General features: G+C 42.4%; 1 protein-coding gene across 3 annotated transcripts in view; it reads left to right on the forward strand.

The window, feature by feature from the left end:
- FNIP2 (folliculin interacting protein 2) overlaps positions 1–25,943 on the forward strand; it is a 94,916-nt gene that overhangs the window by 40,127 nt on the left and 28,846 nt on the right. For 2 of the 3 annotated variants that reach the window (XM_040332400.1, XM_040332385.1), the window contains exons 3-10: positions 4,676–4,807; positions 5,582–5,682; positions 9,126–9,197; positions 11,838–11,929; positions 12,518–12,607; positions 17,020–17,091; positions 22,641–22,776; positions 23,585–23,786. In XM_040332400.1, coding sequence (XP_040188334.1) covers positions 4,676–4,807; positions 5,582–5,682; positions 9,126–9,197; positions 11,838–11,929; positions 12,518–12,607; positions 17,020–17,091; positions 22,641–22,776; positions 23,585–23,786 — 897 coding nt within the window. The remainder of the gene's footprint in view (positions 1–4,675; positions 4,808–5,581; positions 5,683–9,125; positions 9,198–11,837; positions 11,930–12,517; positions 12,608–17,019; positions 17,092–22,640; positions 22,777–23,584; positions 23,787–25,943) is intronic. The other variant, XM_040332393.1, reaches the window with a different exon arrangement.

Below are 25,943 nucleotides of genomic sequence, written 5' to 3' on the forward strand. Positions count from 1 at the left end.
TACCTCAGGCCAAATGAGGTACTGCAGGCCTATTTTTGGCTCTGCTCGGCTTCTGCGCTCCCGTACCTCAGGCCAAATGAGGTACTGCAGGCCTATTTTTGGCTCTGCTCGGCTTCTGCGCTCCCGTACCTCAGGCCAAATGAGGTACTGCAGGCCTATTTTTAGCTTGAATTCTGCTCGTCTTGCGAGTCAACACTTGCAAACTGAGTCAGAATTTAAAAAAAAAAGTTGCTCGCAAATCAAAACTCTCTCAAACCAAGTTACTCTTAAACTGAGGTTCCACTGCAACGGTTAATGGGCAAATTGCACCTGTTTAATGTGACAGCTTGGCTGAAAGTAAGAAAAGCAGAGAAATGGAAAGTACTGTTACAAGTTATCCTATTGTTTCCTAATAGTCCATATAGCATTGAATCAATCTGGTAATAGCAGTCTCTGCATACTCCCCGAGTATAGTGAAGGTAGTGGTTCATTCCTGCAGTAGTTATGTATGTATGTGTGGCTATTCAGGAAATACTGGAAGCAGAGACGGCACCATCCTATAGCATTGTGTCGGCTGTACTCTCTGAAAAGTTTGGGGAGATGAATAATTCTAGGGTTGTCGGTTCGAATCCCAATCGTGGCATTACCTGGCTGCCTGGAGTCTGCATGTCCCACCCACACTTCAAAGACATACTGCTAGGTTAATTGGCTCCTGTCTAAATTGGCCCTAGTGTGTGTAAATGGGAATCGGGGACCTTAGATTGTAAGCTCCTCAGGGACTGATGTGAATGTACAATTTATATGTAAATTGCTGGCACTATACAAGTACCTGTAATAACTTCACAATGCTCTTTTTCGAGTTAAGGTGTGTGGTTTATTTTTTTTATTCTTTTAGCTTCTTTTGTCCGTTCACTTAAATGGCTAGAGAGGGAGGACATATTTAATGGCTCTGTTTTTTCCTGTCACTGCCTTGTGTCAGGCACATGACTGCTCTGTGTACTTTATAACAGCCTAGTGATAGTCACATTGAAGATTGAGTAAACCAGATAACCTGTGTGCCTGTGATAGAAGAGAAAATTCCCACTCTCTGAAGTGTTCTCTGTTTCTGCAGTGTTTTGTATGTGTTAAAACCAAAAGTTCTACTTGTACCTGAGTCAGATCTTAAAAATGCGGCAACACAAATTTACGTGTTATTTAATGTTCTTAATCCATTTTCAATGTTTCTAATCCATTTCAAAGTCAAACCTAAAATATTCCATTCAGGGCCTCCATTTAAAATAAAGCGCAATTCCAGGCAGATCATTGGCCTGCTGTTTTTCGTTAAGCCCCAGGCTGGGATCAGGGAGATCGCCATGCAATTATAGGCCCCAGTTCACACTGGTGTGGTGCGACATTCGCACAGATTTTCTGTGCGCTTCCCGCACCAAAATTGCACCCGCTGTGTGTGTGTGTGTGTGTGTGTGTGTGTGTGTGTGTAAAACACACCAAAATTGGTTTGCAAAATGCAGTTCACACCCACGTGATCCGATTCTGGTGTGGCAAAATTAATGGTTAAAATCGCTCTGCTGCAAAGTGGCATGTGATTTTGCGCAGAATGCGGTGCGATTCCTGTCCAGATCGATTGCGGTTCCTGCATCGCACCATGGTTAACTAAGCCTTAGGGCTCTTTCACTGATCCGCCCTGTGATCCTCCGCGGATCGCTCCGCTGACCCCCCGCTGAGCTGTCGGATGACAGGGCGTTACCCGCACACTGTGCAGGGACCGCCCTGTCTTTTCTCTGCTGTCCTCTATGGGGGGGGGGCTGAATGAACACGGACCGTCTGTCTGTGTTCCTTCCGATCTGCAGACGGATGGAAAAATAGGGGTTTCCCCCATCTGCAGAATCGGAGGATTGCGGAGCCGGGTGAGATCGAATGTTCATCCGCTGACACCTGCAATCTCATAGGGACCAATGTGTGTCCCTTTTTCGTCCGTACATAGATGGATGAAAAAGCGCACATACGGTCTGCCAGTGTGAAAGAGCCCTTAACTGGAAAAAATTGCCAACCTGATTCTACTGTCTGGTTGAACTGTGCAGTTCTCAAGATTGAAAGGCCATAATTACAAGTTCTTGTTCAGCTGTTGCTTTGCAGAGAGAAGATGTTCATTCTAAGGACATGCTGGGTTTAGGAGGACTTGTATTGGACTGTCCTTACACGGCATTGCTTTGCCAATGTTTGTTTTTATGGTGGCAGTATAACCTAGTTTTTGAGAATACAGCAAGTCCCCTACATACTTACGTTCAACTTTTTAAAGATGCAAACAAGTGTTTGCATACCCAATTATGTAAAGCTGGGGTACACACACTCCGTTTTCTTTCGTTGAACCCCACCGGCTGAACGATAAAAAACTGACAGACTGCCATGCTAACGCAGGCAATGTTGGTGTGGAGATCTTCCCCACTGTGGTTTTGTGCTCTGTGTTTACAAGTGACAGCGGGGAGAGGGAGCAAAGGGTGTGAGCCAAAGGGGGGTAAAATGGCATTTTGCCACATTCCAGCTGCAAAATTGGATGCGAGGGGCTCATGACAAGGCCTGGCAGACCGGATTAGGCTAGCGGGCCTCATGTTTGACATGTGCTATACTATTTCCCAATACGGTTTCCCATAATGTATGGCTGCAAGGGTGTCCACAAAGATTGGTGGACCTGGGCCTTGACTCTGCACTGGAGATCCTCCTCGTCCAAAGGACCCTCTCCCCATTATCTGGATATGGTGCACGCTGTTTTGAGCTTATGACCTCCCAGTCAAAGCATATCGGCTATCCTCTTTCTCATATTGGCAAGGTTGCCACTTTGTCTTCTGTCCACATTAAATCCTACCAGGTGAAAGGGTTTTTTTTTTTTTTTTTTTTTTTTTTTAGGCCTTAGCTGATGCTGACTTCAGTCGTAAGGTTTTTCAAGCAACACTCGGACTTCTCTTGTTTTTCTTTTTCTTTTTTCCCTCATGGACCTTGTTTTCATTTGCTGTTGCCCACCCCTAATGCTTTTGAATATGCCAGTTGACTGATTTTGAACATCTCATTGTTTCTACCCTGTGGGACAAAGAAAACAGGATTTTTTGCTTTATGTAAAATACTTCTTGTTGAGTCCATTCTGGGACACCGGTCCTTGCCCACTGTTCTTACAATCCTCAACTATCATTGCTTGCTACTAAAATGAGGCATGCTGTGAGTAGGAGGGATTGTACTAGGCAAGTTTTTTTGCTTTTCCAGTGTCCAATTCTCCTTGAACACTGGGTTATGCTGCCACCTTCAGAATACCATTCTGTGTCCCATAATGTACGCCAAGAAAAGGGTTTTAGGTAAGGCAGAAATCTTCTTCGAATGGAAAATAGTCAAGAAACCTTGATGGGCAGAAAAATGTATGATATCATTTAGGAAATCTACTTTCTTCATAAATTTAGGAAAATACATCTTTTGGTACATTTCTTTGGTAAAGATAATCCAAATCGGTGTCTTATTTAGTCTATGTAAACGTTTATAGAGCCAACACACACAGACACAGTTTGCATGTTTTGGCTTTTATTTTCCCTCCGAGAATAGGTACAGGGACTCCCCCCTTCTTTTGAGTCACCCCATGTCTCCACTCTTTACCCACCTCAAAGTACCATCCTCTGTTTCCACCCCCTGCCCACCTACCTGTGCCACCGTGTTTAGAGAATCTAGAACCATATATTTTGTGGTGGTAAGCAATTTTGTATGCAATCTGTTAATGATAAAAAATTTGTAAAATACCCTGGCAGCAACAATAGATCCACCCCTAGCAATAATGGATTCCCCAGCAACAATATATCCCCCTAGCAAGTGCAACAAAAGATCCCACCCCAGAAACACTATATCCCACCCAAGCAACAATATATCCACCCCTAGTAATAATGGATCCCCTAGCAACAAAAGATCCCACTCCAGCAACAATACACCCCTCACACAACATTTTGCCCCCTGTTACAAAATACCACCCCAGCAACAATAGACCCGCAGCGAGCAACAATAGATCCCTCCCAGGAACAACTGACCCCTAGCAACAATAGACCCCCCTTGCAAAAGTTTGTTCCAGCCAGTTACAATAGATCCACCAGCAGCCAGCATCATAGACCCTCCAGCATCTCTTACAATTGCATGCATTCGGTGCTGGAACCGCGTTTCTGCTTAAAACAAGGTATGTATGTTTGAAAATTGATCAGTCCTGATGTTCTTGCTGCCAATCATTTTTTTGAGGTACTAGAAAGCCAGGACAGTAGCAATGCCCCCCAAAAGACTCCTTTTTAGAAAATGGACAGTTCAAGGTATTTAGTAAGTCATGGTGCATTTTTTGAAGTTGTAATTCTTTTGTCACAATTTTTGGGAAAATAAAGAATTTAATTTTTTTCGCAAAGTTGTAATGTTAACAAGTTTATTTCTCAAACCCTGCATGCAAAGCATACACTTGGTTGGCCTATTCTCTGCTTGATAAATTTATATCTATGTATAGGGGTTCTTGGTCTTATGAAGTTATTATTTTTCCTTGCCAAGTAGGGCAGTGATGAGGAAAGACAAACCCCGTAAAATCTACTTCTTTCAGGAAAATATTCTAGTCAGCCTGAGTTAAATGGGTTAAACATTCCTCAATGTCACCCTAAAGTAAAAAAATTTATGAAATACTAAATGTTTTCTACAGAGAGTCGGAGAAGATGCTACAACAAAGACTAAATCCTGTCAGACCAGCAGCAGTGGGACCTGTACCATCTCCTCACGGGCTACAGCATCAGCACATGCTCAGCCTGCAAGGGAAACCCTGCCCAAGTACCAGGTAATACAGATTGTTGGATGTTGTACATAGAGAGGGGGGGTTCTAGCGTTTTACATATATTTTGGCTCTTATCAGTAACTGTAGTCCTTGCGAAGGGTGTAGGAGGCCAACACTTCAGCAACCAGCTGAAAATTGGTCATTGAATTGTCTGCCTAGCGGTAGTGTTTCAGAGAACTGCTTGAACTATAAAAGCCCGCTTTTTTCTACCGCTAACTGCCTATGTGTATGATTCATGTGGCACACAAAGGTACATGCAGGGTCACACCTACTTTACAATAACCACAGTGCTAATGACTAATTCAGTAGTAGAAGTTTTAACCCCCAATGGTACTTTCAGATCTGTAAATTTTAAAGTGGATTTGTCAGGACTTGCTTATTTTGAGGGAAAAATTACGATCCAGTAAAAATATTCAGAGGATCGATCGCCCTTTCTCCTAAAATGCCTGAAGCAGTGCCTGAACACTAACAGAAGTCTCTTGCAAGAAATCTTAAGGCTGGGTTCATCCAATTTACAACAGCAGGAGATTTTGACCGGCTCTATGGAGCCAGTTCACACATCTTCGCAGCGGCTCTGGTGCGAATTTGCAGAAGAGCCCTGTGCGTCTTTTGGTCTATTTTTCAGGTTTGAATTCAGCCAGAAATTTGCCCTGAAATCGGACCTAAAATGGTGAACCAGGACATAACGGACCCTTGTGTGGGTGTGTGTTTTTTTTTTTCTTTTTCTCTTATGCCTGATTTTCCAAATTGTGCTAACTGACATGTATATCTCTGCAGTACACTAAACCAGCCTCAGATGTGAACATGTTGGGGGAGATGATGTTTGGCTCTGTCGCAATGAGTTACAAAGGATCAACTTTAAAGATTCATTTAATCAGGTAGGTTTCCAAAAATAACTATGCTGTTTTATATTTAACTGCAACCCCAATTCCCAAATAAGTTGGCACGCTGTGTTATAAAAAATAAAATAAACCGAATGCAATGATTTGCATTATTATTATTATTATTATTATTATTAACCACTTGACCACTGGGCACGAAAACCCCCTTAATCACCAGACCAATTTTCAGCTTTCGGTGCTCTCACAATTTGAATGACAATTACTCAGTCATACAACATTGTACCCATCTGAAATTTTTGTCCTTTTTTTCACACAAATAGAGCTTTCTTTTGGTGGTATTTGATCACCTCTGCGGTTTTTATTTTTTGCGCTATAAAAGAAAAAAGACTGAAAATTCTGTAAAAATAAAAAAAAAATTCTAGTTTCTGTCATATTAGCAGGTTATTTCTCACACACATCATATGCATACTACAAATTACACCCCAAAACACATTCTGCTATTCCTCCCGAGTATGGCGATACCACATGTGTGAGACTTTTACACAGCGTGGCCACATACGGAGGCCCAACATGCAGGGAGCACCATCAGGCGTTCTGGAGCACCCAGGCCAATTTTGACATTTCTCTCCTACATGTAAAAATCATCATTTATTTGCTAAAAAATTACATAGAACCCCAAAACATTATATATGTTTTTTTTTCAAATACCCTAGAGAATACAATGGCGGTTGTTGCAACTTTTTATCTTGCACGGTATTTTCGCAGCAATTTTTTGAACGCGTGTTTTTAAAAAAAAAACTGTTTTGTGCTTAAAAAAAAAAAAACAGTAAAGTTAGCCCAATGTTTTTGCATAATATGAAAGATGAAGTTGCGCCGAGTAAATAGATACCCAACATGTCACCCTTCAAAATTGCACACGCCCGTGAAATTGCGCCAAACGTTGCTACTTAAAAATCCCCATAGGCGACGTATTGCAAGGTATTGGAGTATTGAGGGTATTGCGGAGTATTGGGGGGGGTATTGCAGAGTATTGGGGGGGGTATTGCAGAGTATGGGGGGGTATTGCAGAGTATGGGGTGGGGGGGTATTGCAGAGTATGGGGTGGGGGGGTATTGCAGAGTATGGGGTGGGGTGGTATTGCAGAGTATGGGGTGGGGTGGTATTGCAGAGTATGGGGGGGGTATTGTAGAGTATGGGGGGGGGGGGTATTGTAGAGTATGGGGGGGGGGTATTGTAGAGTATGGGGGGGGGTATTGCAGAGTATGGGGGGGGGGTGGTATTGCAGAGTATGGGGGGGGGTGGTATTGCAGAGTATGGGGGGGGGGGGGTATTGCAGAGTATGGGGGGGGGGTATTGCAGAGTATGGGGGGGGAATTGCAGAGTATGGGGGGGGGTATTGTAGAGTATGGGGGGGGGTATTGCAGAGTATTGCACTTTACTTTACTTTATCTTTTTTTTTTTTTACTGCAGAGTATTGCGCAGGGATGGCTGGATCTGTGACTGCAATTGTCACAGATCCAGCCCACAGTGCGGCGGCTGCTGCTGCCGCCCGATCCCCCCCCCCCTCCCTCTCCTCTCACACTGTACCGAACGGTACAGAGAGGAGAGGGAGGAACCGGCGTCATTACATGACGCCGGTTTGTTTACAAGTGATCGCGCCGTCATTGGACGGCGCGATCACGTGGTAAGGAGCCGCTTCCATTGGCTCCTTACCGCGATCCGTGTTGCTGCGGGTCCCGTGGACCCAGCGAGCGCCGGTGATCGCGGGCGCGCAATTCCGACTCTCTGGGAGGACGTATATTGACGCCCTCCTAGAGTTAGGGAACCGCTTGTAGCCGTATTTCGGCTATAGGGCGGTTACCAAGTAGTTAATAATAATAATAATAATAATAATAATATTTATTATACAAGATTTTATATAGTGCAATCAGTTTGTGCATCACTTTACAACAGGAGGGCAGACAGTACAGTTGCAATACAGGAGGAATCTGAGGGCCCTGCTCAGAGCTTACAATCTAAGAGGGAGGGTCAAGTGATACAAAAGGTAATAGCTGTGGGGGATGAGCTAATGGAGAAAAAATAAAAGTACTGTTGTTAGGTGGAGGCAGGATAGACTTTTCTGAAGAGAAGGGTTTTCAGGGATATGCTAAAAGTAGACAGAGTAGGAGATAGTCAGTCCGACAGATTGGGGTAGGGAGTTCCATAGGATGGGAGACACTTGGGAGAAGTCCTCGGGGTGATGAGGGTGCTAGAGAGCAGGAGGTCTTGGAAGGAACAAAGAGGCCGATTGGGTTGGTATTTTGAGACTAGGTTAGTGATGTAGCTGGGGGCAGAGTTGTGGATGGCTTTGTAAGTTATTGTTAGTATTTTAAATGTAATTGGTTGGGTGAGGGAAGCCAATGGAGGGATTGGCAGAGGAGTAGCAGACCCTGAGTGTTTTTTAAGGTGGGCGAGTCTGGCATAAGCATTCATGGTAGACTGAAGGGGGGGATAGCCTATTTAAAGGTAAACCAATGAGGAGGGAGTTGCAGTAGTCGAGGCGAGAGATGACCAGGGAGATAACCAGGAGATTTGTAGTTTTATTGGTTAGAAAGGGATGTAGTTTGGAGATGTTGCGGAAGTTGAGGCAGCAAGCTTTAGAAAGGGATTGAATGTGGGGCCAAAAGGAGAGTTCAGAATCCAGGATAACACCTAGCACCCTGGCATGTGGGGATGGGTGGATGGTTGTGCCATTGCTCTTGACAGAGAAATCAGGGGAAGGGGCACGTGGTAGAGGAAATATGAGCTCAGTTTTGGACAAGTTGAGATTGAGGTAGTGGTGTGACATCCAGACAGATATGTCTGTTAGTGATGCGTGAGGAGAATGATGGAGTGGGCTAAGGGGTGGAGAGATGGATTTGGGTGTCATCGGTGTAGAAATGATATTGGAAGCCATAGGAGGCTATCAGTTGACCCAAGGAGGTGGTGTAGATTGAAAATAGGAGAGGTCCAAGAACAAAACCCAACCAGAGAAAGGGAGAGGAGGAAGTAGAATTGTAGGTGACACTGTGGGATAGGTAGGAGGAGAGCCAGTGAAGAGCACAGTCACGGAGACGAGGGAGTAAAGTTTGAGGAGGAGGGAATGGTCAACCGTATCAAAGAAAGCTGAAAGGTTCAGAAGTAAAGGTGCAGACTAGTGTCTGTTGGTTTTTGCTGTTAGTAAGTCATTTTGTGAGTTTTAGAAGAGCAGTTTCTGTGGAGTGTTGAGCATTGCCTAGGGTAGTCCGCATGCAGTTTCGGCCTGTCTATAAAATCTAATATGACCATTTGTGAGTAAACTGGATTCTATAACTTTTTTTTTTTTTTTACATTGCGTAGTGTTTGATGCCTTGACCGACTACACAAACACCCATATTTTATTAATTTTATTTTGGCACTTTCCCTTTGTCTCTGTTGTACCCTATATACCGATTCTTGTTAAACTTGTTCTCTTTTACCAGATGCCCTGTTCAGCTGATGATCAGTAAAGTGTTCTCTGCCAAAGTGGGGGGATTCAGCTGCAGCACAACCACGTAAGATTTAACCTCTCCTGATGGTGACTGGTATAATGACATGATGTTGTACTACAGTAGTAATAAGTGTTTGCAATTTGTTTGATTTCTGAATGTTGAGGGTACTATTCATTGGTAAATGTATTTGCAGATTAAAGGACTTTTAGCATAGGTAGTATTTTTAATACATCTATATTTTAAAAGTAACCCACATTTACTGTACAGTGGGAGCCACATGTCCTTTTTGTGGACAGGTATGGCTAAAGCCCATACACACGGGCAGAATGTTGAGAGACCTTTGTCGGTTCAAAAAAAAAAAAACGTCCGACATTCTGCCTGTGTGTATGTTGGTCTGTCTGCCGGCGCCATGCATGCTGGAAAACTCCCAATCGGCTCTCTCAGCCAATGGCAGAGTGCGCTGATCGGAGTGTTATGGCAGCGGGGGGCCATCTTCCTGTCGCAACACAACAGGTCAGCGGGGAAAATCGCTGGACTAACCTTGTACAGTGTCTCCAACCGGAGCTGACAGTTTTTTTTTTTTTTTTTTTTTTTTTTTGTGTGTGTGTGTGTGTGTGTGTGTGTGTGTTTTTTGTTTTTTTGTTTTTTTTAATAATTTTTTTTCATGCAAAAAAAATGTTCGTGTGTATCCGGTTTAAGACTTTAAGGGATGAGAATAGGGGGGGTGAATTCATCAACGATAACTGCACTAAATAGTTTTTTGTGTGTGTTCCTCCGGGAGTGAAGTTCTCTATAATGAGAGCCTATTCATGCTGGTCTGTCTTGGAGTGTTGTATTAATGCATTTATTTTGATGTGCGCTGCATTAACCACTTAACCTGGCCAATTCTGAAATTTTTCAGATGCATGTAAAAATCTGCTCTTCCTCCCCCCCCCCCTTTTTTTTTTTTGCTAGAAAATTTCTTGAAACCCCAAACCACATATATTTCTGAAAGCAAAGTCACTGGGTAATAAAATGGTGGGTGTTGCAATTTTTTTTATGTCACACAGTATTTGGGGAGCAGTTTATCAATTGCACATCTTCAAGAAAAAATACACCTTAATGAATTATGTGTGTGCTGGTGGAACGGGGATAAACTACAAAAAATACCCTCCCTCGGCGAGGCTTTAAAAGCCTTTACAAGTCATCAACTTAGAGATACACATGAGGTCTAGCACTAGAATTATTGCTCTGTCTGCCGTTCACGACAATACCTCACATATGAAAAGCGACTATGGTTTACGTGTGTGTGTAACCTAGATGAGTGCGAATATGGGGGTCAGGGGATTTTTTTTTTCACCCCAAAGGGAAAAAGTAAAAAAGTTTGGCTTTATATCCCCTTCTACCATATTTGGCACGTTGCCTTTACCCTTTTTTTTTATATATAGGGGGGCACGGGTACCTAGTGTTTGTATAGGTAACCACTCGTATTTCTTGGTGATCCGTGTGGAAATTCACAGGTCTCGGAAGGCTGCAGGCCTATTCACAAAGTGCAGTGGGAAGCCGGCTGTGAAGCTGCAAGAGTCACACAGGGGGTTATTTACTAAAGGCAAATCCACTTTGCACTACAAGTGCACTTGGAAGTGTGTTTTTTTATTTTTTTACTCTTTATTTTTTTTAACATCCCTTGTGATAGCATGGGCCATAACAGGTCCTCTTCGAGATGATATGAGTGGTCTATTAGCTTGGATAACTTTTTTAATTATGTAGAGATTTGCCGGCTAAAAAAATACCAGAATCATGGCTGTTGCTGCTGCTGTGATCCTGATGTATAACCACTGCCCAACGAAGATGTAAATATACGGTAGAGAAGTATTTAAGGCTTCACATTCACACTGATATGAAAAAATTGGACATGCAGCATTTTTTTCCAAAGCAACGCACGATGGTGCAATACCTGCACTGCAACGTCAGCTAGATTCATGTACAGTATTGGGGGTCTATTGAAAATAAACAGCAGTGCATTGAATGGGTCCCGATGTGACTGTATGATCAGCATGTTTCCAACAGATTTGAAGAGCTGTCATTTAGGCTGCATTCATATCTGAGCAACATGGAAACAGGCAAAAACGTGTGTTTCGGCCCATGTTTCCGGAAACTCGCAAAAAGCGCATGTCACGCTTGCAGTTGGCAGGTGCACATCTTGTCACCTGAAAACAAGAAGACATTTTTTTTTTTTTTACGTTAACTGAAGTTTCTTTCTGTTGGAAAATAATCCTTCTGTCAGGTTACAATAAAGGGGTTGTAAAGGTTTGTTTTTTATTTTCTAAATGGGTTCCTTTAAGCTAGTGCATTGTTGGTTCATTTGCCTTTTCCTTTGATTTCCCTTCTAAATGTTTTCTTTCTTTTTCTGAATTTCTCACTTCCTGTTGCTCCTCAGTAAGCTGTTCTGGCTGACTAACCCCCAGCCAGAACGGCTCGGATGATGGGGGCAAGCTTACTGAGGAGGAACAGGAAGTGAGAAATTCAGACAAAGAAAGAAAACATTTAGAAGGGAAATGGAAGGAAACAGTAAGTGAACCAACAATGTGCTAGCTTAAAGGAACCTATTTAGAGAATAAAAAACAAACCTTTACAACCCCTTTAAGTCTGTACTCCACAAGCTGCTTATTGCTTACTTGTGTTTCTGTTTTTATTGTTAATCTTTGTCTGCCTTTTATTCAGGCTTCAGGACAGTCTAGAAAACATCAGTCATGATAGCACTGTCAGACTAGGTGTGAGCCAGACCGGTCAAGGACTATGTGGATCTAATCTAGGTATGTATTTTATTTTTCCCCATATGTGTAAGTTTTGCCAGGTATACACACACAAAAGTTTTTGATGTTACATTAAAGCCCCTTCACAACTGTCAGTCTTCCAAAGTGGGCATGTAAACTTGCAGACGTTCTCCAGAACGTCACATTCTTATGCTTCCAAACATTTAAGAGCTTTGTCCACCCAAAAAATACCCTTGCCTTTATGTCAGGGGACCTAGGGTGATTATGTTACCGCTGCATTTTGTACGATTCTGCCACTCCAGTGTGTGATTTAGCCCATGAACCTACTTCTTTCATTTAGATTTAAATCTAGAAGGACTATTTGCCCTAGAAAATGGGGGTTGGGGGGGAAATGTTCAGATCCCTTTTGTTGTTTGACCATGTTCTTAGAATAGTCGATATTCTTATCTTGGGATGCTTTTACCTCCAGTGGGCAGTGTAGCTTCTGTCCCAACACTTTGCACGACTTGCACCTTTTCCCTTGGTTTGTGTATTGCTTGTTTTTTTGTGTTTCTTTGCGTTTTTTTTTATATTATTTTATTTTATTTTTTCTTCTTTTAAAACGTTTGCCTCCACTCCCTGTTCTAGGTATTTTACAGATGTGTGGCAGCAAACTGTTGCCCTCCATGTTTGAAGCACACCCACTCCGGCTCATTCGGAGTGCCTCTTTCTTTGCAGGTTTGTGTGGAATGCTGGGTACTGTGGAAGCCACACGCCACAGCCTGTGTGATCTGAACCCACAAAACCATACCTTACTTCACAATTGCATTGGTTTTCACTGTCACCATGCATGCTAGCTGCATTGATCCTTTTCATATGTTTTCCATTTTTTTTTTTTCTTTACTTTCTGAACAGTGCAGCGTTTGTTTTACATGCCCATCTTTTCCAACTTGCATTTTTTTTTTTGCATCTACCTTTTTGGAGACAGTTGTGGTAAAATCTTTAGCGCGTGAATTCTCGTCCAACCTGTCAAAGTGTCTGGTTTTACTGAAGTATCCAAATAAAGAAGTGAATATCTATTGTTATCCACGCAGAAGTCAAATCCCAGTTATTGTCCCACTGATTTCATTGCCCGGTTAAAGTAAAGGAACATATGTTGGCTCCCAATGCCAACACTCGTGAAAAGTGTAGCAGTTTAAAAGTCAGGCTGATGCTTTGGTTTAAGTCCATGACCTGGAACAAGTATATAGATCATGGGTGCTCAACCAGTGGCCCTCCCAGCTGAACTACAAGTACCGTCATGCCTCTGCCTTTGGGAGACATGCTTGTAGCTGTCAGTCTTGCAATGCATCATGGGACTTTTAGTGCCACAACAGCTGGAGGTCCACAGGGGGCACCCATGCTATAGATTAAGAACTCTGCCCCTTTTTTTTTTTTTTTTTCATTTTATACATTCATGCTCCAAGAAAGTCATGCACAGCCAGAAAATTATTTTCTCTCCGATGAAGACCAGCAATTGTAGCCCCCTTGTTTTTTTCATGACAGATGTCAATATTAAACTTCAGTATTTTTTATTTTTTTAAGGGGGGATTTTTAAGAATACACTGTACATTGGTACTAAAACCTAAGATCTTACCATAATTGTCTGTTTTCTTATAACAATATTGGTTTCTCCTGTATAGTCCACAAGACACATAGTGCCTTTTTGTGTGTTTTTTTTTTTTTCAAATGAGCCTTTGTAATTCTGAAATAATTTATGGTTTTATTGCATTACAAAAGATTATTATAAACAAATTGAATTTTTTTTTTTTTTTAATCTTGCTAGAAATGGTGGTAGATGCATTGAATGAATTTCTAATGAACACTAATATTTAAAGTGGGCCTGTCCTTCCATCTATATAATTAATTACAAACTAGGTGGAGTACTATAGCAACGTGTTAAAGGAGAGCCCCAGGCAACAGCCAAGATATATATAAATCAATATGTAAAATAAAAAGCTATTTGCCTGTAGCTTCCTTATGTTGCTGAATATACTGTTAAGGACTGTGTATGGAGCTGGTTTACTAAAGAAACCAAAGCTGTTCATTTTGATTTATTTATTTATTTATTTTTTCTTTGCAGTGTGTATGGTGTTCATTTTGAATACACAATCATGCTTGTGTGAATTTAAATACAGTAAAACCATGGCTTGCGAGCATAATTTATTACAGAAACATGCTTGTAATCCAAAGCACTTGTGTATCAAAGCATTTTTTTTACAGGGTATAAAAGAGAAGAGAGGCATCTCTAAGTGTAGCAATAAGTTTCTAAATGTTGTACCTTCATTAAATGTGACCATATTGCTACACTTGGAGGCTCCTCTCTTCTCTTTTTATACTCAGTTGTGACATGACGCTACTCTTATATCAGGACATTGCTTGTATATCAAGGCAAAATTTATTAAAAATGTTTGCTTGTCTTGCAAAAACACTCTCAAACCAAGTTACTCTCAAACCAAGGTTTTACTGTAATCAGGATTTTTGCTAGCACATGACTAAATATTCAAAGTGCACATCTACAGAAATGGGACTTTTAAAGGTGTTGCCTCTCAAGAAACAATGGACAAAGTATCATTTTTATTTATGTTTTATATACCCAAACAATATAGTGATAAAATCACAAATCTAAAAGCATAGGGGCAGATCCTCAAAGAAATTACGCCGGCGTATCAGTTGATACGCCGCGTAATTTCAAATTTTGCGCGTCGTATCTTTTAGTTGGTATCCACCAAACGGATACGATGGCATCTGTGTTAGATCCGACAGGCGTACTCCTTAGTACGCCGTCAGATCTAAGATGCAATTTTCCGGCGGCCGCTGGGTGGCGTTTCCGTCGTATTTCGCGTCAAGTATGCAAATTGGCTATTTCCGACGATCCACGAACGTACGAGCGGCCGTCGCATTTTGTTACGTCGCTTTTGTTTGGCTTTTTCCGGCGTATAGTTAAAGCTGCTATTTGGTGGCGTACTCAATGTTAAGTATGGCTGTCGTTCCCGCGTATAATTTTGAATATTCTACGTCGTTTGTGTAAGTTGTCCGTGAATGGGGCTGGACGCCATTTACGTTCACGTCGAAAACACTGACGTCCTTGCGACGTCATTTGGAGCAATGCACCCTGGGAGTTTTCCCGGACGGGCGATGCGCAGTTCGTTCGGCGCGGGGACGCGCTTCATTTAAATGAAACACGCCCCCTACTCGCCGCATTTGAATTACGCGCACTTACGCCGCAAGAGATAGACTACGCCGCCGTAACTTACGACGCAAATTCTTTCTGGATTCAAACCAAACCCAAATAAGTTACGGCGGCGTAGCGTATCTCAGATACGCTGCGCGGGTGCAGATCTTTGTGGATCTGCCCCATGGACTTTAGCATCCTCCTATAGTACTTTTTAGCACCCTCTAGTGGCCAGCTCATAACCACTGCCTATAATTATCTCAATTGTATATTGCCAGTTTTATCTGGGTGCATTACCTACAGCATGCATCGCTCAGGAGTTTTGTACATTAAGGGCCCTTTCACACGGGCGGACGAACGGACCGTTTATTACAAGTCCGTTTACGGACTTGTAATCTATCCCTATGGGATTGCATATATTCTTATATATTCTTTATATTGTTTGGGTATATAAAAACAAAAATGACATTATTTTTGCTCCATTATTTTTTGAGTGATCACACCCTAAAGTCCCATTATCTGACCAGTTCTCTTGTATACTGATTGTACAACTTACTGACTATGGTGTTGCTTTCATCCACTAGTGCATCTAAATATTTTCATGTGGGTATTCATTCAAAGTGAACACTTTTTTTTTTGCCTTTTTTCACAAATTTTGCAAAGTAAACATGAACTTTCCAGGGAGAACATTCCCTTTTGCTAAGAGAACAGCTTTTATTCCTTTAGTAAGTCATCCCCAGTGTTGTCCTATTGCACTACATGAAACGTTATCTATACATGTACATCTTGATCTGTTATAGCACTGGCACTTCTGATCTGCTATAGTAAGAGGCAGTGACGGTGACATTGTTGCTGCAACCTTTCCTGCCAGCTGCTCCTGGTCAGATGAAACCAAAATGAAAAGCTTCTTTAAAATAGTTGGGCAACACTTCAAATTATCCCTTACCTTTCTATGAAGGGCCTGCTTTAAATCACCAGTAGGGCATTTGACATTTCAGTCTGGATTTCTGAAAGCTTAGCACAGAAGATGACCCATGATGGCTTATGTTGTAAACTGCAGTATGCTTGGCTCATCTAGCCACCATGACACAAAATGTATTTGTTGTTACTGCTTCTAAGAAACCAATGCCACTCTTCTTACAACATTGTAGCAAAGTTGGCATAGGCATTTCTTCTTTTAAATTGAGATGGTGAGATAGTTTGCTACAACTTTCTCCTGGGATCTAAAGAAAATCCTAAACAATCAATGGTTTTATTCCAGTTCTGAATTGGCACCACATGTGAGAAGAGTAGACTGCAGTTTATATATTGGAAGATAAAATGCACTTTTTAAATTTTGCATGCAATTTGGTGGAGGGGTTGGCTTGCTTCACTGATGGCTTGATGGTGACAGTAGATTCTGCAGTTTGGCACTTTATTACCTGGCATAAGTATGGAGTAAATACTTTTACCATATGATTCACCTACCCCAGACCGCAAAATACAGGGAGGACAGTTTTTCTTTTTTTTTTCCTCTTTTGCTTCATCATTAACAACCAATTTATGTGAATGTTTCAAATGCCGATGAGTTAAACCAGTTAAAGCAACACAACTGGAAGTGTATTAGCCAAGGATTAACAATGTGCCCTAATCCACAGCATCAAAGCATCAAATCTAATATAATCAGTTGATGGCTGACATCTGATTGGTTGCTCTGGGTCACAGCACATAATTACACTATTTGAATCAACCCTGTTGGTGATGATTAAACGGTTTCAGGTTGTCAATGATGATACAAAATGGGCATGAAACCCCACTGTGCAGTATGGGAAGGTGTGAACTATGGTAAAACTGTTTTAGGTGATCTTCCCTTTGCAGAACTTAATGGTTCATTTGTATGCTGCAAATTTTTCTTTAAGATTAAATTTGACCTGTTTTTACATGTTCCTCTGTGCAGCTCACAGCACACCAGTGGATATGCCCAGCAGAGGACAGAATGAAGACAAGGACAGCGGCATTGCACGATCAGGTATCTTAAGTGTTCACTGTAACTGTATTCCCACTCTGGTTTGCTTTAGTTGCATTTTATTCATGTTACATTCTCCCAGCTCCGTGGTATTTACCATTTTGTAATTTAAGTAGGATGCGAGAGTAAAAGGCAACATCCTTGGTTTTTCCAGCACTGATGAATCCTCCTTCCCCTCTCTCTTTTTTTTTTTTTTTTTTTTTTTTTAGTGTCATAAATGTATTCTGAATAGTCAGACTGCTTGGTGTTTGGATATAGCACTGGACAAATCCCATTAGTCAAACAGACCATGCTCCTTTTGTTAATGAAATGTTGCTTGGCTGGGGTTGACTGGTTCCTGTACTTTATATGTAATTTCGTTACCCTTTTATGCCATAACTCAAATTCTTAGCCTTTGTGTGTTGAGATATCTTTGTGTTGGCTCTGGTATGCTGTGTAGTATGTATGTTGGTTTCTGCTGTGTAACAGCATAGTGTTGCTGACCCTGGGAACATGAAGTCATGGAATCCCAACACAATTGCTACCATACCATACTAATGTTTTTGGGTTGCATTTAGAGCAATGGTGGTCAGCCTGGAAATTTATAAAGGTCCTCAAGTGCAGCCACTGACTCTTCAGAGGACTGCATAAAAAGCCTTTTTTTTTTTTAATGCATTGAGGTGCATATTTGTACAGTCATAGCTGTTCGTTGTGTCTGAATTGACTCATGACCGTAATTTACAGAACCCATTGGGTATGTTTACACCAGAGGTCTTTTATATTCCTGTTCTGCATTGAGCCCTTGTCCTAGCTCCCCCTTATACCAGACTAATATTCCTCCTGGACATGTTTCTATCTTTCTGGACAGAGACAGAGTGTGCCTCGGTCTATATTTTCTTTAGGATTTGTATGTCTATGTCACACAGTCTTGATCATTTACTTCGGATCCAAAGGCTGAAGCATTCTGACCCTGTTTTAGCTTCTGATTGTTGGTCGTGTAATATTGTGTTTTTTATATACCATCTAATGAGCAAATTACATGGACAAACCGAATGATTGTCACTATAGGTATTGATTTTGATTTCAATAAGATTGTATTCAATATTTTATAAACCTATTTGACAACTAGCACGGTTTTAGTCAAAGACCATATTTGCATGGGTTCAGACACTGCATTTATGATCTGTAAGAGATGCCATCCCTATATCTATATTTCCATTACTCTCCAGCATAGAGCCTCCTAATTCCATTTAATTGTGCTTTTTACCTCTTCTCATCGTGTGCGTGTGTGTGTGTATATATATGTATGTATGTATGTATGTATGTATGTATGTGTGCTGTCAAGCGATTAAAATTTCTAATCGCGATTAATCGCATTAATGTCATAGTTAACTCACGATTAATCGCGCGATTAAGGAGGTTCACCCTTTAAAACATTTTTTTTTTTTTTGTTTTCTTATTTTTTTTTTTGTTTTTTATAATATTAAATTGTGTTTTTTTTTTTTTTTACATTTTGATCACTTTTATTGCTGTCACAAGGAATGTAAACATCCCTTGTGACAGCAATAGGTGGTGACAGGTACTCTTTATGGAGGGATCGGGGTCTAAAAGACCTCCGAGCCCTCCTTTGCACTTCAAAGTATTCAGATCGCCGAAAACGGCGATTCTGAATACTGTGTACTTTTTTAAATCCGGCGCCATTGGCAGCCGAGAAACCCGGAAGTGACGTCATGACGCCGCTTCCGTGGTTTCAATGCGGAGACTGAATCAAAGCCGTTTACGGCTTAGTGTCAGTCTCCGCCTGGACACGGAACGCGGCGGATGGAGGATCAGGTCTCCCGGTGGGACGGGAGGCCCGGTCAGAGCGGCGAAAGGCGGCGGGAGGGGGGGGATGTCCCCTCCCGCTCCTCCGGCATAACAACCGAGCGGCTTTTAGCCGCATCGGTTGTTATGTTTGGATAGCCGATCGCCCGCTCTAAACAACGGTACCGGGATGATGCCTGCGGCTGCAGGCATCATCCCGGTATAACCCCCGAACGCCGCCTCGTTAATCGCGCGATAAAAAAATTGATGGCGTTAACATGGGTTTGTGTTAACGCCGTTAATAACGCGTTTAGCTGACAGCACTAATATATATATATATATATATATATATATATATATATATATATATATATATATATATATATATATATATATATATATATATATATATATATATATATATATATATATATAGAGCCCGCCAGGAAGTGAGCACCGCGCTGTGCTAATCACAGCCAGGGAGACATTGTCCCGATGCTCGGCTGCAAGGATTGTGAAATGTCTCCCTGGCTGTTATTAGCGCAGCGCCGTGCACACTTCCTGGCGGGCTCTGCACGTGTTCTATGCGAACACGCCGGAGTTCATCCTTAATATATATATCGTGTGTGTGTGTGTGTGTGTGTGTATATATATATATATATATATATATACACACACACACACACACGTCATTAGACAGGAAGTGTGATATCTCCGTCATTGCTGCAGCAATGATCAAGACCTAGGGCCAGATCCACATACATTTACACTTGCGCCGCGTATCAGATATACGCTACGCCGCCGTACCTTACCTGGCGTACTTTCAAATCCACAAAGATTTCGCGCCGTAAGTTACGGCGGCGTAGTGTATTTCTGGCGGCGGAATTCAAATCGGCTGGTGGGGGGCGGGTTTCATTTAAATGAAGCGCGTCCCCGCGCCAAATGAACTGCGCATGCGTCGTCCAAACATTTCCCGCCATGCTTTGCACGAAATTACATTGCAACAACGTAATTTTTTGAACTTGGACGTGAGTTACATCCATCCCTATTCACGGACGACTTCCGCAAAAAAAAAACATTTCAAATTTCGACGCGGGAACGACGGCCATACTTAACATGGCAAGTCTATCTATATGCCGCAAAATACCAGCTTTAACAATACGCCGGAAAAAGCCGACTACAGACGACGTTAGAAAATGCGACGGCCGCGCGTACGTTCGTGGATCGTCGTAAATCGCTAATTTGCATACCCAACGCGGAAAACGATGCAAACTCCACTCAGCGGGCGCCAAAGTATTGCATCTAAGATCCAAAGGCGTACAAAGCCGTACGCCTGTCGGATCTTACCCAGATGCCGTCGTATCTTGGTTTGAGGATTCAAACTAAAGATACGACGCGGGAAATTTGAAAGTACTTGCTCTGTGGATCTGCACCATAGTATTTGTTTTTTGACCAGTGATTTCTGCACAAGGAAAAAGTGATCCGACTTTTACAGGTGGCAGAAGGGGGTCTCCACAGCCAAGCCCCTAGCTGGCGGTTGATACATGTCCGGCCAGCTTAAAGAGCGTGTTTTTTTTTTTTTTTTTTTTTTGCTTTATTATTTTTCCCACGCAGCTTTCAGAGTTTGTTAAAGACCCCCCCCCCCCCCCCCCCCCCCCCCAAAACCATATAATTTCTGAAAGCATCGGACCAGTAGAATTAAAAGAAGGTGCTACTGATTTTTAAGGCCCTATGATATTTGTGCAAATGTTTATCAAACAATATATTCACAAATAAACATTTTCAAAATTCCCACTATGTATAAAAGCTTAACCTGTATTGAGTTAATAACACATATTTGTAAATTTTAAATTGCGCCTTTTTGAGAAATGGTGAAAACTGAAGGTATGCAAAACTGTAATCTAAAAACAATTTACTCTACTCTAAAAATCCAGAGGTTACCATTTTTCACTTACAGCTTTCAGAATTTGAAAAGGCCCCTCAAACTAGATATTTTTTTGAAAGCACATGACCTGTAGAATAAAGAAAGTGCTACTGATTTTTTTTGGGCCCCGCAATTATTGCGCAAATGTTTAGCACATCACTATTTTCACAAAAAATGCACAAAATAACTAAATTACTAAATTCTTACTAAAGCATCGTTCACATGTGGCATACTAAAGTGTACGCCCATGGAAGGCCATGTTTACCCGTACTGGGATGCACTGGTGTTGCATGCATCTCTGTACAGGCAGTCTAATTTATGTCAATTGGGATGCAACAGCTGCACAGGCATAGCTGCTGTTCCCAATCTGACATCTGTGTGGGTGTGGGTACATGACCCCGAGCTCAGACAGTGTGAGCTCAGGGACATGTATACAGACCTACATGGATGAAAAATTGGGAGCACCGGCTCTGTTGGAGCAGTTGCTACATCCCCAAATTGCATCAATGGGGCTGCCTGCATAGAGATGCGTGAAACACCTGTGCATCCCTGTAAAGGTACGTTGTGTATGCCTTGTGTGAACAAGACCCTTGGGTCCCTTTAACACAAGCAGACCGATTGGGCCCACCTGAAAAATGGACAGGCAGACTCAATCAGACCACCCATTGTTCTCTATGGAGAGGCAGATGTAAATGGACATGTTTCCGTTTACACCCACCTGCATCTGATGCAGTCCTGTCCGCTAAAAACAGATGGATGGGGATTCCATTCCCCACCCATCTAGCAGATCGGATGGTATGCAATGGAAATGGACAGGAGGTCTATTTCCACCCGACTGCCCCATAAAGAACAGAGGGCTGTGTCCGTGTCCGCTCTGCATCATCGGAGAGGAAGCAGACCTGTCATCCGCCTGCTCATCGGGGATCGGCAGACCGATCCCCCACTGAGAAGGTGGATCTGCTTGACAGAGTCCACTCCATGTGAAAGGGGTCTTGCCAGGAGTGGCTGGTCCGTTAGGGTGCCCCGAGCCCACGCACTTGTGACAATAGCGAATTAATATTCGCTGTTGTCTTCCAGCTTCTCCTCCTAGCCAATCAGGATGGGAGGCACATTGGGTAAGCTGAGGAAGCTGTGGCGGGGAGAAATGCGGGCGAAGGGATGAGTGCTGGGGGGGGGGTTTGCCGTCCCCAAAAAGTCACTGTTTTTTTGGGGGGGGCTTTGATGAGAGATTAGAGGTCTAAACAATCCCCCATATTTTTTTTTTGAGACAGAGAAAGGGACTAAATATAGCCCCTTTCTCCATAGCACTTGAATAAATAAGGAATCTGTATCGAGATTCCACATTCATTAATGAACTGACAGTCTGATACATAGATTTACTATGTAGCCGCTGTCAGTGAACATTTAGGAGTGATCTATAGTATAGTATGTCCACTGTACTACGGGAGGGCTGGTAAACACATCTCCTCCCCCTGTGCTCTCAACTCGCTGCCAGCAGCTGCAGGAGGGGAAGGAAGGATGCAGCTCGGAGCGACCATGAAACGGGGGTACGGGGGCTGGTACGGGGGCTGGTACGGGGGCAGCACCTGAAGCCAGCAGGAGTGACAGAGGAGGGATGCAGGCTTCAGTGTATTTCACGTGGATTGGTCTGTACTGTCTTGGATTTATTTTTTATGGTTGTTTTTTTTTTTCTGATTTTCATTCCTTTGTTATACTTCAACTATAAAGCAAGATTATCACATCTGCAATATAATTTAAGGATTTGTAAACACAGGTTTTATTTCTTCTGCCTTACAAATGTTTCCTTTTTTTTTTTTTTTTTTTTTTCTTGACTTTTTTGTTGTAGCATCTCTAAGCAGTCTTCTGATTACCCCTCTTCCTTCACCAAGTACATCATTTTCAAGTAACTATGCCAGCAGCTATCAGCGGCGATTGTTGAGAAGTCAAATCACCAGTCTTGAAAATGGGGTGGTTCCAAGATGGTAATTTATTAAATTTTTTATTTTATTTCAAAGTTAAATCGGAACAGGCCCAGGTACTAATTAACAAAGGGATTGGACCTGGTATATGGAATGTGATCCAGTAACCTGCCAAATGGCTCACAGCAGTGAACACACTACATGAGCAGTAGTCTGTTAACCCACTGCATTCCACATATAGTATGCTTTTAAATGTACTCTTTACTTAATCTGACTCCAATCACCCACACTTATCAGAGCCCGTAAACCTTATCTAATATCTTAATTCTTTAATCTAACACCAATTCTGAAATTGTGCAGCAAGATCTTTTTGAAAAGATCCCCTGCACCCACAACTCTGGTTCCTCAATATCGCTTCAAAAATGGATCCCCTTACTATTGCAAATAAGAACAAAAGATGATCAGGACAGCCGCACTCCAATCCAACGTAACTTTAATGTAAAAAATTGGAAACGGGCACTACAAGTCACAGCAACGGAACCTAGGACAGCTGATGCGTTTCACACTAACTTCAGTGTTTACTCATCGCTGAGTTCCTGAGAAGAAGATTGCACCCAACAAGACCTGCCTAGAGCGGCAATCTGTCTCTTTATAGTCTGGCTTTCAGTGGTCAACTAAGTATTACACCACTTGCTATAGACTGCTACAATATTAGAAAAGTGGCATCTCATTTGGCTGTCAGTATAATTTTTAATGCTTTATCAGTAGAATCATTTACATCATGGGCAAATGTACTCTAGTATATTCCTTTTAGTGATTTAAAAGAAAAATGTGTTTGTCTCCTGTAACCTTTTCTAAATCTGGTTTGCAGGCCAACAGAAGAAACTTTTAGTATGGCGGATGAGAGTTGCACTTCAAACCCAGCAATGATTGGCCGCAAGAAGATTGCGATCAGCATCCTCTTTTCTTTGTCTAAAGAGGAGGAAGCACAGAAGAATTTCCAGGACTTCTTTTTCTCCCACTTTCCTTTGTTTGAATCCCACATAAACAAACTAAAATCATCTATAGAGAAGGTAATGCATATAGCCCCTATACTGAAATGCAGAACTTTGAGGTTCAGGCAGTAGCTGGGTGTAAAGTGAATTATGCATCCTGTCAGGAGTATATGGTGCTGTGGTGGTTAAAATGTTTAAAAAAAAAAAAAAATGGAATTGTGTGCACTTGGCAAAACTATGATTACTCTACCACCTTGACCTTCTCCCAATGTAATTGGTGCAACCTTGCCAGAAAGCACAACATGGCATTGTGGAAAACACATCATTAGTCCACTTAGAGGGTCACATCTGCATCATTATTGCACACCATATTGCCAAGTGACCAATTTTAGCAGCTCCTAATTTTTATTGGGTTTGCTCAAAAATGGCAATAATGTATGAGCAATATTACAGCCCTCCATTCTGTTTGCAAGCAAAGTATGGCTGTCTAAGCAACATGCTTATTAGGAATGCTGATCGTGTGTATGCATTGTAGCAGCGGTTTGCAGCACAATTGTTGCACTATGTATATGTGCACATCTCCCAGGCTACCAGTTTTACAAGTTGAGTCTTTCTGCTCTCGCATCTCAAAAAATAAATAAAAAATTGGTCTGGTACTGTAATACAGCCCTCAACATTTCTACTACTAGCATTTGGCGAGTGGATTTAAGCTGGGGGCGAGTGATGACAGGGCTGCATGACCAATCTCCCTCCAATCTGTGCCTACACTTAGAGTCCCGATGAGATTGGCGGCCGAAGGGGAAAGGTGCATGCTCGGGAAAAGTAGTCTGGTGAGCCGCACACAGGCAGAGCAGTACACAGGTGCTCTCCTTACAATTCTCATTAAGCCATGGGACCTAACAGTATGACCTCTCTGAGCCTGCCCCCCCCCTCCCCCGACCAATGTAGCTGGAGAGCAGAAAGTAATGAGTGAGGTGCAAAAATTACCACTCCGGTGCAGTGCTCACTGAAAGTTGCCCTGACATGAGAGCGGCAGCCTTCTAGTTTGTGCAGTTTTCTTCCCCTTGTGCTCTATGCAAGTTTAGCCTGAGCACTGTGAACAGACTGGTCTCAATGTGTGCTGTGCGCTGTGCTATGGTGTCGATGGCTGTGCAGTTGTGTGGATCTCAGCGCTGGATTGTACTCCCTCCCGCTGTGCTGCAGCTCCTCTCCTCTCTGCCAGCCTGAATAAAAGGGGGAAGTGGGGACATGCAAGCGTGGAGCCGCACACACAGGCTCCTGATGATGAGATGAATAGGAGAGGGAGAGAGAGGATGGATGGATGGATAGGAGTTGCAGAGGAGACAGCAAGAGAATGGGGAAGAGACCCAGTTCTAGTGCCCTGTCCCTCTGGTCTGCCCCCAGTGCCCTGTCCCATTTTGTTAAAGTTGTTGTTGGTAATATTTAATTTTGTAACTTTATTCTGCATAAAACATTGTCATTCCATGAGATAATCTACAAGGGCGTGTTTACGGGTGCAATTGGGTGCAGGGCAGTGTATGAATTAGGTGGGGCAACTGGTGGCGAGTAACTCTTGAGGCCTGGCTAGTAGCTCAGGACTTGAAATTTTGAGCCCTGCTGTAATATATCCGACCTGGCTCTGTAATATATCGTGTGATGATAGGGAACCCCATCCTAAGATCTGTTCCCTTTTCTCATTAACAGCTGGTTGTAGCGCCACAGTTGGCTCCAATACATTGACCCCCCCTTTTCTACACATGCCTTTCTGGCATAAAACTCCCCAGGCTACCAGTTTTACAAGTTAATAAGTCTTTCTGCTCTCACATCTCAAAAAAACTGGTCGACTTCTTTGCCGACCTGGTACTGGAAAAGGTTACAGAATTTACTTAATTACACAGACGCGCACACACGCGCATTCTTGTAGGTGGCATGGCACTTGCCTGGTCATCTCACTATGCGTATTTAATCTACAGCCTTTCACCCAGAGATCTTCCAGCATCTCAAATTCCCTAATATTCGGGGGGCATGCAGATCGCTCCCCCATGCTCTGTAATATATCATGTGAGGTAGTCTCCTAGTGTGATGATGGGGAGCCCCATCTTAAGATTTGATCCCTTTTCTCGTGCTCTAATGTCTTCTGTTTGCAATTGCTAAACCCCTAGCTCCTAGTACCCACCAGGTCTTGTTTAGGCTTTGTATATCTTCCAAGCACCATGGCTTCACACTCCTTGTAAC

Source organism: Rana temporaria, chromosome 1 (assembly GCF_905171775.1).
Source record: "Rana temporaria chromosome 1, aRanTem1.1, whole genome shotgun sequence".
NCBI lineage: Eukaryota > Metazoa > Chordata > Amphibia > Anura > Ranidae > Rana > Rana temporaria.